The following is a 15,044-nucleotide window of genomic DNA, read 5'->3' on the forward strand; positions in this document are numbered from 1 at the left end:
CCGCGGGAGCGGGGTTGCCTTGTCTTCTCCCCACCCCCTGAAAGTGAGATCTAAAAGTTATAAGTCTGCAGCGTTGAGGAATGAAGCAATATTTGGAGAGGGATTAGAGACAGAAGGATTCTGGGTTTGAAATTACTGCTTCATTATGTTTTCATTTTAAAAATAAATAAATCGGAGAAACTACTTTTTCCCAGACCATTCCGGGGTGGTGGCAAACGGTCTGCAAGCGTTTGTGTGTGTGGACGGAGGGGAAGGTTAACCTCACTTTGCTGCGGTTTGATCTGCGCGTCGCGGTTTTCGATTTGCAGAACAGAGATCTGGCTGCTACACGAGGCCAATCAGTCCTCACAACCCCTATCTAAACCTGCAACATGCACAGCCCTGAGCTTTGGAAGGAAACCTCGATCTCCAAAGGACCATCAACTCGGAGCCTTTCAGCCGCCATCCAGGGCATGTGTGCTTGAAGAGGAAGAAGCCTTGCACTCTTAAGTGGGCATCAGGATTGTGATCCTACGCGAAGGGACCCCGAAAGCAGTGAAGGCTCCCCCCCCCCCAGGAACGCGTTTGCATGCTCACTTAATCCGAAGAGGTTTACTTGAAAGCCCCATGGTCCTCAGACCTCAGCAGGATTCCTTTCGGATGGGAAACGTAGCTTAACGCTACACTGAGGGCTTCAGAAACGTTATGACCTGGAAGTCAGTCTACTTTGTTCCATTGACGCATTTGGGCGCCCCCAGCCTGTTGCCGTATCTAAATAAACGGTTTTCGACGCCACTTGTCTCCCTGGCCAGTACCTTTTCTATTCCCCTCCACACACAATTCCAATACCACCCCGCTTTCAAAATACTGGATCCCGAGTCCCAGCCATTAATTCGGATTCGCCCCTCTCCCCATTTGCGAGAATACTTCTATTACCCCAAACTTTGTTTTCAAGTCCAGCTGTTTTCTCCCTTTGTGTGAATGAGGAAGATACCTGCCCGGCTGCCCCCCCCACACAAAAAAAAACCGCAACCCAGGGTGGATTCACACTCGCTGCAGGTTTAATTAATTAGTCAGAGATCCACACGTTACACCTTTACAAGAGTTTTCTCTCTCTTCCCCCACCAAACGTTCGAAACGTCTCAGAAAGCTGGAACCCTGGACTGAAACTGACACGCCTTGTTCTCCCCCCCACCCCACATCCATAAACTTCACCGGGGGGGCTTGGCCATCGCAAACCTACCCATTATGAACCGCCTTATGTTTTGCTTCTAAGCCGTGCAGAGACCACTTGTTATATTTACACGACGAAAAGCGGTTGCTTTCAGTCAAAGTGGATCGAAACTGGTTTGACTCCAGCTACTTTGCACGTTGCGATTCCGAAGTAAATTTAACTGAAATCAATGGGAATGACTTTTTTGTATGTTACTTCCTCCCGAAAATCCAGTTGGTAGGAAATATATTGAACGGTTGCACCCAGCCAAGTTTTACTTAGAGGAAACGCGTTCATATTAATGGACTTACGTTTCTGGTGTCCATGAATTTCAGTGCGTCTACTCTGAGTAGAACATTGGACACAACTCTAAGCTCCAGATGTTTTTAGATCTTTAGCCATAAAAACAAAAACAAAAACCAACCCGTTTAAAATAAAAACGTAAATTTGTTTCGGATGTCATTGTAAACGCTAATTACCATGACATTATTTCTGCTGTTATTAAAACAACAACAACCCGAAGACATTTTGCTAAGGGTATACTAGACAAATGCATGTTAGTTACATGTGTATTTAAAATTTCACCTGGAGAGGAGAATACACTTAATTTTTATTGGATTTATTATCTATTCATAATCCTAGTTCAGCCTTAACTAGAATCAAGGAGGACAGCAGGCCGGTTAGTTGTATCTTAAAGGAAATTGATTAATTCCCTTAGGAATTTAATACATCAAAAGAAAACCTTATGGAGACTGCTGACGCGCCTATTCAATGTGATCATTATTATATAGAAGGAACCAAGGTTTGTTTAAGTTACTAACCTTATATACTGAATTTGTGTGGTGTTTCCCCCCGCCCCAACTCAAAGACTGAAAGAATCGTGATTAAAATTATTAATAACATCAGCAACAGTCTCCTGACTGTCATATACGTGTCTGCTGAAAATGGTGTAATTTTTTTTTATTTATTTTTTAAAAAAACATACCAAGTATAACATGACCTTCTTTATTTTCTTTTATAATGTTGGGAAGCTAAACATTATATTTATATTTAAAAGGCGCCTTTCAGAGTTGGAAGATCAGATGGTCATTTCTAACAGGCCAACAGTTTTCCTTGAACTCAACTGAGATCACGGAATCATTCGCAACTTTCTTTTCCCTTAAATGATGGAAGTAAGTTCAACAGGTTGATTTGTGAAGAGTTCCTCCCTCCCCGCCATCACCCCCCTCCCGCATCACAGTTCAGATGAACGATTTGACCTGGGTATTGAATCGGTGCTGTCTTTGAAATCATTATTTACAGTATTCTTATGGCCCTAATATGTGATTGTTTACACGGTAAACAGCTTTGACTTCTTTATTTAGATTTATCGGCCAGGCTAAAAGAGTATTTGTATATACCCCGTGGTTTCTTGTGGGAAATCAAATCATATCTCGGTCGCTGTGAGGGTGAAAGGAAAAAGATTACCCCCACCCGCAAATCGTTTCTGTATGTAGCTAAACCAATTAGCAGCTAATTAATTATGCGGGTCCAGTCAAAGTTCCGAAAAGCTCGCAAAAGATTTATACAAATATAGGGAGACAATTTTTCCTATTTTCCGCGGCAGTGACGAAAGTCACCGATAAGTGGCTAGGAACTGACAGCCGTAGAAAATCTAAAGTAATTCGGGCGGGGAGGGGGGATATTCTCTCTCTCTTTTTGCAGGGAAGTATTTAATAATTTTTAAATGCTGGAAGTGGACTCAGAGTTGAAAGATTAAGCAAACGAATACAAGTTGTCGCCTTTCTAAAAATCCACGAAAATCCATTGCCATCCCGTTCAAATCAATGGAGCTTATTCCCGAGAAAATCTTTTTAGGCTCCCTGTGTCAAGCCGGTAAGAACCAATTTAATTTCCTTTCGATAACGTGGGTTCAAGGCTGGGATGCCAATCAATTTCCAAGCAGGGGTGAAAAATAGAAAAAGAAAGCAATCTTATTTTACTTCTGAGTTGTGGGTTTTGTTTTATTTTTAATGCTTTTTATATTTTAAGGGCAGAGTTTTCCTAAATATTCAGTGCCCCTTTCCCATTAATGGAAGAGAGCTTCTGTGTGCGGGGGGCGGGGGGGGGCGGGGGGGGGAGAGAGATACTTTTAATTTTCCTTTCTCCTCTATTTAAAAGCCCATGACCCTGAGACCTGGAAGTAAATCTGTGTCCCCCAAAGAACCGGCAGTATGTGTAGGAGTGAGACCCTCACATCAAATCACGACCCTAGGGGGTTAAGTTTCCTGAGCTCAAAATGATTTAGCAAATCAGAAATCCATCTTTGGAGCCTTCCTTTCACTCCACTCAAGTTTCCCGTGGATGTGCTAGGTTTTTTTTAGCGCTTCTTGTCGCTCCCTCTTTAAACTCGCCCAACTTTCAAAAGATGAGCGCTGTGTTTGAAATTCGGTACAAGTGTGACACCTACCTGTGAATTTGGGAAGCAATCCAAAGGCGACCCTCCTCAACCCTCCATTTGTACGTGCTAATCTCCGTACAGGCAGCACGCACACCCGGCCAAACTATCAAGTGCTTTTGCAGAATGGAGCCGCCAATAGGGGGAACAATTTTAATGCTAAACTTTAGGCTAGCAATGCAGGGAGATATTTCATATCTCTCTCTCTCTCTCTCTCTCTCTCTCTCTGTGTGTGTGTGTGTGTGTGTGTGTGTATTATACACGCACAACTGAGAGAGAGAGATGCACACAGTATTATACTGAGTATATGCACAAACAGAGCTATTTATCCATCTGTTTCCCCAGTGTATTCTCTTTTAATATGTATTCCCCCTATCCCTCTCCGTAAAAACTCTGCAGACCTTTGAAATAGTAATAAGGGATAAATCTGGCATAAAATCGAACTCATTAGCAAAGTTCACGAGCTGACTGCTTTGCATAAAGCCCGACACTGATTAAAAGTAATTAGGTTAAGAGACGGTCCGCTGTTGCCATCCTGCGCTTTTGAGTGCACTTTCACAGGAAATCTCCATCCTCTCCTCCTGTATCCACCCATCCATCCATCCACCCCGCTCGACAAGCAGCAAGCTACAAGCGATAGACGTTCAGAGTCCCCCTTAGCATTCACGGGACTGGGTCCCCAGGGAGGCGGTGGGGTAGGGGAAACCTGAATCAGTTCATGGGTCCCAGCTAGCTCAGGGCTACTCCAAGGTCTCTCTGGCAGAGATCTTTCCCAGCTTTTCTGCCCGAAACCCTTTAAAAAAAGGAGATGCAAAGAGACCGAACCCTGAGACCTTCTGCGCGCTTAACGAGGCAGAATTAGAAGGCCACTCATCCTTCGCGGGGATCAAGCCCGCAGATTTTCAGACTGAATTAACTCCCCTGACAGGCCCTCATTAGATCCGGAACGTCCCCGGCGCTTCCTTTCACAAGTCAATCACCTGTACATATTTCACGGCATCCTCCCTCCCCCGCTCACCCCTGTATTCTTTCGCCTTTCTTCCTGGTCCCACCTGTCACCAAATCCACCAGTTGGAACTTATGCCAAATGTAGAGGCTTTCCCCAAATCGCCTGCGTTCAGGAAACATCCTTCCCTCACTTGGAAAAGTTGCTTTCAGTTAAATTCTTAGAGTGCAGATTTCCGCTCCCCCCCCCCTTTCCCCTTTTAAGAGTGGTGGTGGAAGGAATGTACTCTAAATATGTCTTTTGTTAGGAGTCTCCGCCCCAACCCACATTTCCTTCTGTCGGCTCCACTTTGCCAGCAAAATGAAGAAATAAATTTGTATTTTTTAAAAAACTCTATGCTTTGATTAAATACATTTGACAAAGGAGCATCTGCATTTTTATACTTAATCCCGTGGGTTGACTGACTTCTTCCGCTTCCCCTAATTTTAAAAAAAGTTCTTCGCATCGAGTAATAATATAATACTACTAATCGTAATTCAATAGGCATAAAAATTTAATTTAAACTTGTATATATATATAGATAGATTTTAAAACTATGAAACAATTTGGGAAAAGACACAGAAATGTATATATATATATTTATATATATATATTTATATTTTATATTACCAAAAAAACCAACATTGATGGCTGTACAGGCGGTTGGATTTCATAATTTACTTCAAAGATAGTGTTACCGATTTAAATACAAAAAAGCTACATTAAATACAGAATAACATTTCATACAAATTGTTTCTGCCTTCCTCCGCCCTCCCCATGTGGGTTTTTTTCCTCTCTCCCCGCACTTCCTGCACATTTTACCTTAAGACATTATTATTATTATTAATTCTCCTCCCAAGAGTTGCTTACTATCTGCTTTCTCAAATAAATTATACCACTGATTTTGGAAAATGGAGTGGTCTGGGTTTCTCTCTTCCCCCTTGTTTTCTTGCTTTCCTCCTTCCTCACTTAGTACTCTCTTTTTAAATTTTTTTTAAAAAACCTCTGCCAAAATCAAGTCTGAATTGGTTGTAAATAAATTAAAACCAACAACAATAAAGAAGCAGAAAGAAACAGATAACACAAAAATTAAAAGAGAAAAGAAAAATCAAGGGAGAGGGGATAGTCCGGTTGTGGATGGCGAAGAGGGTTTAATCTGGGAAGATACTCAAGATTAAATATGCGACATACCTTTCTTCAGTTCGTAAGGCGAGTCTTTACTAAGATCAAACTGGGACTGGCTTCTGAGGATTTTAGTTTCTTTAGCCAAGGCTTCAGCTCTGTTCAAAATAGTCTGGTTTAATCCGTTAAAATGGGGGCTGGGGTTCCCCGCCGTCGCCGCATTGCCGGAGAGGTGTCCGAAAGAGCTGTAGTTCGTGTAACCCGGGTAAAAGGGGCTGGTGGTGTAATAGAGGGGCCGCGAAAGGACCGAGGCGCCATTGGGGAAAGGGCAGTGCGTGGAGGAAGGCGACCGCGCCGTCGGGGATTGCGCCGAGCCGGCTCCGGCTAAATTCGGACCCTGCGGGGCCGCCTCGCCGCTGCCCTCCTTCGATTTGTCCGCTGAGGTGGCGATCTCCGCCAAAGACCACAGTTTAGGCTTGGAAAGGGCCCCGGCTCCCGCCGCCTGCGGAGCCGCCTGGGGCGAGTGGATCACCGACGTCCCGTTGCTGGAAGGCAGGAGGGGGTGCAGGTCCGTCGAAGGGGGTCTGTACTGGGCGGGCAGCGGGTGGGCTGGCTGCGGGTCGTCTCCTCCGGCCGGGTGCAGCTGCTGGTGCGCTTGGAGGAGGCGGCCTGCTGCAGCAGCAGCCGCTGCCGCCGGCAGACAATGGGCCAAAGGCGGCGAGGCCCCGGGGCCTCCTTTAGATAGCCCCTCGTCGGGGGCTTCTTTACAATCCGAGTCGCTCAACGCGCCGTCGCCTTCTTTGCCTGCCGCGGCTCCCTTCGGGTCTCCAACACCTGAGGACAAGGGCAGAGGGAGGGCGACACACAGTCCTTGAGGCCTCTCTGGAGCCCGATCCTCGGCCTTCCCACCCACCCCGTCGAGTCCCAGGAAGAATAAAAAAACACCTTCCCAAAGTGCGCCTTATAAACTACTCTGCAACCAAGATTTTCTGGGGACGAATCCAGACAGTTCCTATTTCCCCCTCATGGCCGTTTCAGTCCCATTAAGTCCAGCGACCCCCACTCCTCCCTCGCCCCAGATAGACCCCCTTGCCAGAAAGCGTACAACCCAGTTCACCTCCCCAAACCAGTCTCCTCTCATCTCCATCGGCCGCTTACCTATCTCGATCGCCTCCAGATCGCCCTTCTCCTCGAGCTTCTGTGGCTCCTCCTCGTCGTTCTTCTCCAAGTCGATGTTCTCCTCTTCCTCCTCGTCTTCGCTTCGGTTCCGGGGAGTCCAGGTCATTTTATTCTCCTTTTTGAGACGTCGCCGGGCGTTGGCGAACCAGGTGGAGACCTGCGTGAGGGTCATCTTGGTGATGATGGCCAGCATGATCTTCTCGCCTTTGGTGGGGTAAGGGTTTTTCCGGTGCTCGTTCAGCCAGGCCTTGAGGGTGGCCGTGGCGTCCCGGGTGGCGTTTTTCCGGTATGCCGGGTCGCCGTAGGGGTAGGATCCCAAGGGAGCCGCGTAAGGGTGGTACCCCAAAGAGCCGGCCATGCCGGGGGTGTGGTCGTAGGGCGAGCCCTGGAGGAAGGAGAAGGAGAGGCAGAAGCGTCGCCTGAGATGAGAAGGAAACCTCCTAAAAAATCATTCTCGAAATCCATATCTCGGAGAAATCAAACCATCTTCTTCCCGTTTGAAAGGGTCATCTACAATACGTGGTTGTACCCCCATCTCCATAACAGACTCGGCCTAAAAGTTGGAGTGTCACCATACCTGGGGGTGGGGGTCAAAATAAGTCTTTCCTAAGCTAAACACGAGTTGCCCACCAGCGTCTGAATGCGACCAGAAAGTGTATCTCACCCACCCACTTCCATCTCTGCCAAATTACCAAGCTATAAACAGTAACAAATTACACCTCAGCCTCCTCCCCTTCTAATTGAACGCAACCTTTTACACAAACCCACACACACCCTTCCCCCCCTTCACTTGGAAGGATGACAGTGTCTAGACAGATAGCAAGCTCTGCCTCTATGACCCACCCTCCACTCCCGTGGGGGAATTTTCCCGACAATAAGCCTTATCCGAAATATTCGGATTCAACTCTATTCCAGTCCGTGTTTCCAAGAGGCCTAACTCGCATTCTTTTTTAAGAAGCTGAGCTATTTAGATTGGAAATGTAACTAGAAGTAGTAGTTCAAGCATGGAAGAGGAAGCCCTTTAGTTTTGGATTTGTTTAGTTTCAGGAGGGAATAAGCACTTTATTCTCTTTCTCTTTGGAGATTTATTGAGCTACTGAAAGCGTTTATTTTACAGAACTTCTAGACAGATGTTTCCAGCTGTATTCCATACTGCCTGAGATTATTGTGGAAAGGATAGGTACTTTTTTCTTTTTAAAAAGATACTGAAACTTAAAAAAAAATCTTTTTGTACCTACTCTAATCATCTTCATCATCGTCAGATTGTCAGTCGGCTTCCTGAGATGGAATTATAGCTCTGCAATATTTGGGGAGCCCGATTAAGACTGCAGGGAAATGGCAAGGGGCAGAAGGGTCCTCCCCTTATTCAGCTTTTCTTTCGGGCATCTAAACTGCCGGATTTGACTTGAATTAAAACATCTAAAAATCGTATTGGAGAGTGTATATGTATGTATAGACACAAACCTTCACTGAGAATCTAACTCTCATATGCTTTTCTAAATAAAAATAAAAAGGCACAAACGGAAAGCCTCGCTCTTATTAGCCCCTTCAAGATCAAAGCTGCGTCCCTAACCACACACTGACCCAGAGTCACTTTGCGGGGTTGACTTCCGAGCAAACACGCTTAGGATCGCCTTGCTCTGCTGCTGCATGGCGACCTGGCGTGCTTTTACTCGCGCGTAAAACAGCCGCCGAGGATTGTGGCGCTGCCCGGCTTCCTTGGGAGCAAAAGTGGAGCTTACTACGGAGTAAAATCAGATCGCGTTGCAGCTCTCGTTGAACTATGTTTTTTTGGGGGGGGGAGCGGCGGGACGGGACAGGGGGTGCTGATAGTCCACAGTTAAACCAGCGAGGAGAAAGACGCTGGCCGGCTGCAGGCTTTCTTGCGAGAGAAATGTCCCATTGATCTCCGCGCAGGAATCCTTCGTCCTGCAACCGATTTCTTTTTAAGAAAATGCAGTAGGCTAACCATCCAACAAGGAGCTGCGGCCATGGAAGGTGCCAAAATCCACGGGCAGCTTTTTTCCCCTGCACCCCTCCCTCTGCACTTCATCTTTCCCCACTTTACCTGCCGCTTTCGTCTATGGTTATAGCCTCCAAACCCTCCAAGCTCCAGCCCCCTGGGTTATCTCCACAACTCCCCAATAACACCCGCCCAGCCAAGTCTTCGTCCCCAAGCTCTGGTTCCATCCCTCTCTCGGTCTCCTCCTTTTCCCGCAAGCGGCCGGCGTGGAGGAGGAGGAAGAGGGCGACCCGAGCGCTTCCCTTACCACGTAAGACGAGAAAGCGGCTGCGGCCGCCGCCGCCGGATCAGCGCCGTACTGGAGGTGTGAGTTGTAACCCGGCGAGGGCGCGCTGAAGGCGGTGGAGCCGGCGTACGGAGAGAAAGCCGAGCCGGACGACGATCTGCCCAGCTCATCCGTCCTGGGGCCGGAGATCACGCTGGTGCTGTACGCCGGGCAGGAGTAGAGCGCCAAGGAAGCTGACGGCTGGTACAAATAACCCTGAGGATACGACATGGCCAGAGGCAGGCATATACCCGCCAGGCAGCGAGCACACAGCCACCACCGCCGTCGCCAGGAACTGCGTCCGTCCTCCCTCCCTGCCTCCCTTTCTCCCGGGCGCCCTGTGAGTTTCTCTCTACGGCGAGCGTCGTCGAGGTCCGCCTCCAAGGGTGCTTCTGCAAGCCGGGGCTAGCGGGCTCGACGCGCGCGCCCTCCTTCGCCGCCTCTCCAGTGCAGCCGAGCTGAGCTTGGACGCACTCCGGCGAATGGCTCCCTTCTTCTTTTCTCCCCTCCTCTTCCTCCTCCCCCTCTTCTCCTACTCCTTCGCCTTATCTCTCTGCCTCCCTCCTTTGGACGGAGAAGGGCTTTCTCTCTCTCTCTCTCACCCCACTTTCCTTTGCGCGCTCCGCCAAAAGGTCCGGCCAAGACGAGAAGTTGGAAATCGAGGATTCTGACGCCTGCGACGCAGCGCGGCCGAAGCTCCACCTTCCGCGGGTGTTGGCAGAGCAAAAAGGGGAAAAAGTGGGGGGAGAGAGAGAGAGAGAAGAGGGGGAGAGAAACGAGAGAGAGAGAGAGGAGGAGGAGGAGGTTGGCTCCTGCTGGGCTTGCCACAACCAAAGCCAACCAGCCAGAAAACCTCTCTTTTTCCCAGCCCCCCCTCTCTCCCTCCCTCCCTCCATCCCTCCCCTCTCTCAAGCTCAACTGCGCCGGCCTCTGGTTGGCAATCAACAGCCAAGCTGTTTAGCGAAGATCACCTCCAACTTTCTTCATTTGCTAAATACACCATCAGCGCAATTTCTCTTTTGATTTATAGCGAGGAGCTTTTGCGCGCGCTCTCTCTCTCTCTGGCTCCCTGCTTTGGAATGCAAAAGGCACTCAGTTGATGAAATAGATTTCATAACAAGATTTAGTAGCTATTAAAACATACACACACGGGGAAAATAAAATCATGAATCGATGCTTCCCGAGTAAACATTTGAAAAAAGAGCAGTTAATGTGAGGATTTTGTTTTTGTTCCTTAAACTATCTGCAGAGAAAAGATGCATAAAGATAACTTTTGTTCCACACAGTTGCTTCGCGATCATGCTTCTCTTGTCGCTCTTGTTGTTGTTGTAGCACATATTACTACTGGATGTTGGTGAGCCACATCGCCTTTTACTCACGAGGAATCCAGCTGTGGATTTTCTCTCCTCCCACCGCTCACTCAGCACCACCCCCCTCTCCTTTCGACAGCAGCAACTGCGGGTTAAACGGATTGGGTTTGAGTCTTGACACTTAGTGAGGAGGCTTAAGGAGTCCTCCGCAGCCTGCTTAAAGCAGCGCGCTGGGGCTTGAAACGCTTTCGGGATGGCTGGGGGTTGGGAAGCCTGCGTGGGTGCCGCGCGGATCGCACTGCTCGGCCTGTTTGGCTCAGGGCGGCGCCAAACGCCTGAAGGCGCGCAGACTGGCAGGCCAGCTCACGCGCTTTGGGAATCGCGGCGACGTACACTAGCGAGCCATATTTTGCCAAATAGTTTTGCGTTTTGGCAGCCCGAAGTCGAATTTGGGAGCAGGGTTTTGAATTGAACTGGGCATCATGGGAGGCGGGATGAAAACTCAACTAAATATTTCTTTTCGGGGGAGTGGGGTGGCGGAAGGACATGTCCTAGTCTTTTCTCCCAACCTACCTCGCCGGGTTGCTGTGAGGAATACCGCACTCTCTCTGTGTGTCCCAACTGGTTTACTGTGGATAAGTATCACGGATTCATTCCGCTCGACATTAATAAGAGAAGTATAGGCAGCGAACGCACAGCCGCGATCTCGTGCGTAAAGGTCGATGAAGGCCAATGGAACAACTCAAAGGTGGCCAAACCAGGGGATTGACGTCGCGTCGCTCCATCCCCTCCCTGGTCATCTTAGCGGGCTGTTATTTGGTGGAATTGTAGCATAGGCTACCTGTTGTTACATGTGGAACCAAAGGGCACAGGGCAAACACCCCCTCAGATGCTGGGGAGATGTTTGTAAATGGGTATGTTTATTTAATACGCACAAAGAATCCAAGGTGGGCGTTTTAAAACTGTTATGATAATTGGGGCATTTTTTTTACCTCCCGCCACCAGCCTCCTTGGGATGGAGAAAAATGCGGGGGGGCGGGTTGATGAGGAGAAAAGTGGGGTGGGGTATGATGGGAGAGACCTGCCTGCTGAAAGAGGTTTGTGCAAAACATCTAAAAGAATAAGCCAGGTATCTTTACTGCACGCCCCATTTAAAACTCATAAAAGGATAGAAGAGAAAGCAGATTAAAACCTTATGGGCCAGGGGGAAATCCACAGCGATCGTAGGATGTAATCGCCTTTGATTCCAGCAGATAAATAGCCCAGCAGGAAGATACATTCGCTTGTAGGAAGAGACCCTCTCTCCACCTCTTTTTTGGCGGGTGGGGAGGCGGAGACGGGGCTTCGCTTGTGCGAGGTGTCTTCGCATCACCTTGTGGATGTTTTCTGTCTTCCAAATGCACTCTGTATCCATCCATCTCGACGCCGGCTGATGAGCTTTCGAAGTTTCCTCTCGGGATCCACAGACAATGACACACACATAGAGCCAGCCACAATACAAACACGTTAGCATGCCTGCATCTGCCCATACAGCACATAATCTCAGCGACCCTCTTGGTGAAATTCCTGCCCGGCTTGATTTTTTTTTTAAGGGTGCACAGGGGGGTTGGTCTGGAAAGGGCTTTCTTTCCTATAGCTCTGGTCTGGTGCCCATTGCGTGTGTCCTCCTTTCTGCGGAGGTCGTTCTTGCCAGATTGCGGCCGCTCTTTCAACCACTTACCTAGATGAAATACACAAGCAGAGTGTCAATTTCAAAGCTCCGGCAGCGGCAGCAGCCGCCGCCAGAGGAGCGATGATCGCCCTTTGCTTTTGGTCTTGAAAACTCCGAAGCGGGGAGAACTTTGGTAAAAGCAGCGGAGAAGCTTAAGGCTGATTTCGGCGCCTCTTGTAGCTTGCTTGCTTCTTTTACACACTGGAGACGCGGAAGACATTGGGTTTAAAGAAAAAATGGCAAAACCCAGAGAGGGGATAGATTGGAACGGGTCGGGGAGGCGGCTTAGCTGAGAAAAGCAATTTTCTCCAGACCATAGCTGCCAAGTTTTCCCTTTTCTCGCGAGGAAGCCTACTCAGCATAATGGAATTTCCCTTAAAAAAATGGATAACTTGGCAGCTATGCTCCAGACTGGCTCTGTCAACTAACCGGGTCTTTCCTTCTGAAACTGAAGGATCTCGGAAAGTTCTAAATTTCTGGCCTCCAGATTCACTTACTCGCGAGCAAGTTCCATTGAAATCGGCCAGAACCATCTTCTTCTCAAGTGCTGTATGTGCCTTTTCGGGAGGGTTTTTAGAAAAGAAAGAAAGAAAGAAAGAAAGAAAGAAAGAAAGAAAGAAAGAAAGAAAGAAAGAAAGAAAGAAAGAAAGAAAGAAGTGTAAGTTAATAAGCTTGCTGATTATTTAAACTCACCCGGGAAAGAGTTGCTCTGCAGTCCACAGACCAGTGAATTTTTATTTTATTTTAACTGCAATGTAATTACGGGGAGGAAAGGGGGGCGATTCCCAGGCTGCAAGCCCATGCGCTTGGGACCTAAGACCCATGGAGCAAAATGAGGCTTGCTTTCAGGCAAACGTGCGTAGGTTTGAGGTGCTGCTCCTCAGGAATAATCTCCGGCTGCGCGCGCACGTTGCAAGCAAGGCCCTAAGCGTGTCTTGCTCCGGAGTAAGTCCTATTGAATTCAATGGGGTCTTTCCAGGATTGCCACGCTGCGCTTTTCTTGAACCCCATCTACTCCCCCCTCTCCTCGCCTCATTTCCACCCCCCCCGCTCCTCCACTGCCTGCATGTAGTGGTCAAATTATGCCCATGAGGGGGCAACCCGCAACCCAGTTGAACAGAATGTCTTCCAACCATTGACTTCTCTGGCACCGAGTTATCGGCACATGTTGTTTTGCCGGGGAAGACAAAGCAATGCCAAAACTTCAGGGGGCGGGAGGATCCCTCCCACCTATCCATTCTGTTGAAATCTCTCGGAGAAAGAGGTGGTGGACTTCTTTCTCCCAGTGCTGTTAACTCTTCGGGACAAAGGGAGGGGGAGGAGGCGGGGAGCGGGGGAAGATTCTGTCATGCAAATCTCCTGGGGTTTCTCCCCCTGCATATTTATCGATTTCTCTCTCTCTGATCGCTGCTGCTAATTCTTTTTATGCGTTTGAAGGGTGAATTCTTGACTGGAGGAAACGCCTGCTTTAAATAACAATAAGAGCAATCATATAATAAAAGAGCACCGCGTCTTTTGGTGTGTGTTTATATGTTGTATGATTACGCCGTAATTAGACGATCTTCAATATAAATTCGTGCTAAGATTTTCTTTCCTTTATTTTCTTATAATTGGAAAGAGGATTCTAGGGGACACACGAAAATCCTCCAGAGAAGGTTGGGACTCGTTCATTTTATTTATAGCCACGATGTAGCGCAGCTAGTCTACTCGGGAGTAAGCTACGTTAAATTCAATGGAAACCGTGTAAGCTCTCATAGGGCGGCAATTCAAGCCTACGGAAGTAAATTTCCGGCTAAGCTCGCTCACACGTCCCATGGGAGCAAATCCTATTGGACACGGTGGGACATACTCCTGAGTAAACAGGTGTATAGGTTATGCTTTGCATTTTACTTTATTCCTCGCGAGACTCACCCCTTTGGAGGTTCCCTGAAGCCCTTCCAGGAAATGGAAGATGGGGGTCTAGATTCTGTGCTTCAGCCACCGGATCGCATAGGGTTCTTATGTACCTTTAAAAACTGCACTATGTGTTTGTTTGTAAAAAGTACCCCCTCCCCACTATAAAGCATTTCATTGGGGCAGGGGCAGTATGCTTTACATGCAAAAGGTCCCAGTTTCGGTTCCCGACATCTCTAAGCAGGGCTGGGAGAAAATCTTTGCTTGGAATTCTCAAGAGTCGCTGCCAGTCAGTGTCGACAATTCTAGGTTGGATGGATCAATATTCCTGGTATATGGCAGCTTTTCGTGGGTTTTGTATGTTTTCAGTTTTCCTCTCAGAGAATACATAACTGTCAAATTCGGAGTTTTATTTATTTTTCAGCAAGACCACCTGCAAACTTTGGATCATTCCCACTGCTCGAGATATTAGCAGATAAATTGGGGTTGGGAGGAACCTGGTTAGGAGACTCTACCCACAAGAACTGTGTTAAGCAATTGGCCGAAAGAAGGAAGATTTCTACTGCCCTCATCTCTCTATTTATTTTTTGCTGCCTCCTACTCCAATGAGAATTGGGTGCAACCGTCAAATCGGTTTTATGCACAGTGTAAATCCCAGACACGTAGTCTCCACAAATGCAAGCCCCATTGAGTTCAACGGGGCATCTCTGACCCTCCAGATGTAGCTGGACTCCAACACCCATCAGCCCCCCTCCAGTATGGCCAATGATAAGGGAAGATGGGAGTTGTAGTCTAGCAATAACTGGGTCCCTGGATTGTATATCCTTAGTGCACTGGGTCTTGATAAGCGCCGCAGCAGAGGCGAAACCGATTTTTAAACTGCGTTATTGTACCGTGATACCCCCCCCCCATTAATCAGGGACCCGG

General features: G+C 48.0%; 1 protein-coding gene across 2 annotated transcripts in view; it reads right to left on the reverse strand.

Annotated features, from left to right (window-relative positions):
- Positions 1-9,909, reverse strand: part of IRX5 (iroquois homeobox 5) — a 28,678-nt gene extending 18,769 nt beyond the window's left edge. The window contains exons 1-3 of one of the 2 annotated variants that reach the window (XM_088671931.1): positions 9,186-9,909; positions 6,895-7,300; positions 5,806-6,570 (exon numbers count right to left, since the gene is read on the reverse strand). In XM_088671931.1, the coding sequence (XP_088528057.1) occupies positions 5,806-6,570; positions 6,895-7,300; positions 9,186-9,434 (1,420 nt within the window). In that variant the 5' untranslated portion in view covers positions 9,435-9,909. Of the gene's footprint in view, positions 1-3,291; positions 6,571-6,894; positions 7,301-9,185 lie in introns of those variants that run through there. The other variant, XM_035119997.3, reaches the window with a different exon arrangement.
- Positions 9,910-15,044: the final 5,135 nt, after the last annotated feature.

Source organism: Zootoca vivipara, chromosome 6 (genome assembly GCF_965207765.1).
Source record: "Zootoca vivipara chromosome 6, rZooViv2.hap1.1, whole genome shotgun sequence".
In the NCBI taxonomy this organism is placed as follows: Eukaryota; Metazoa; Chordata; class Lepidosauria; order Squamata; family Lacertidae; genus Zootoca; species Zootoca vivipara.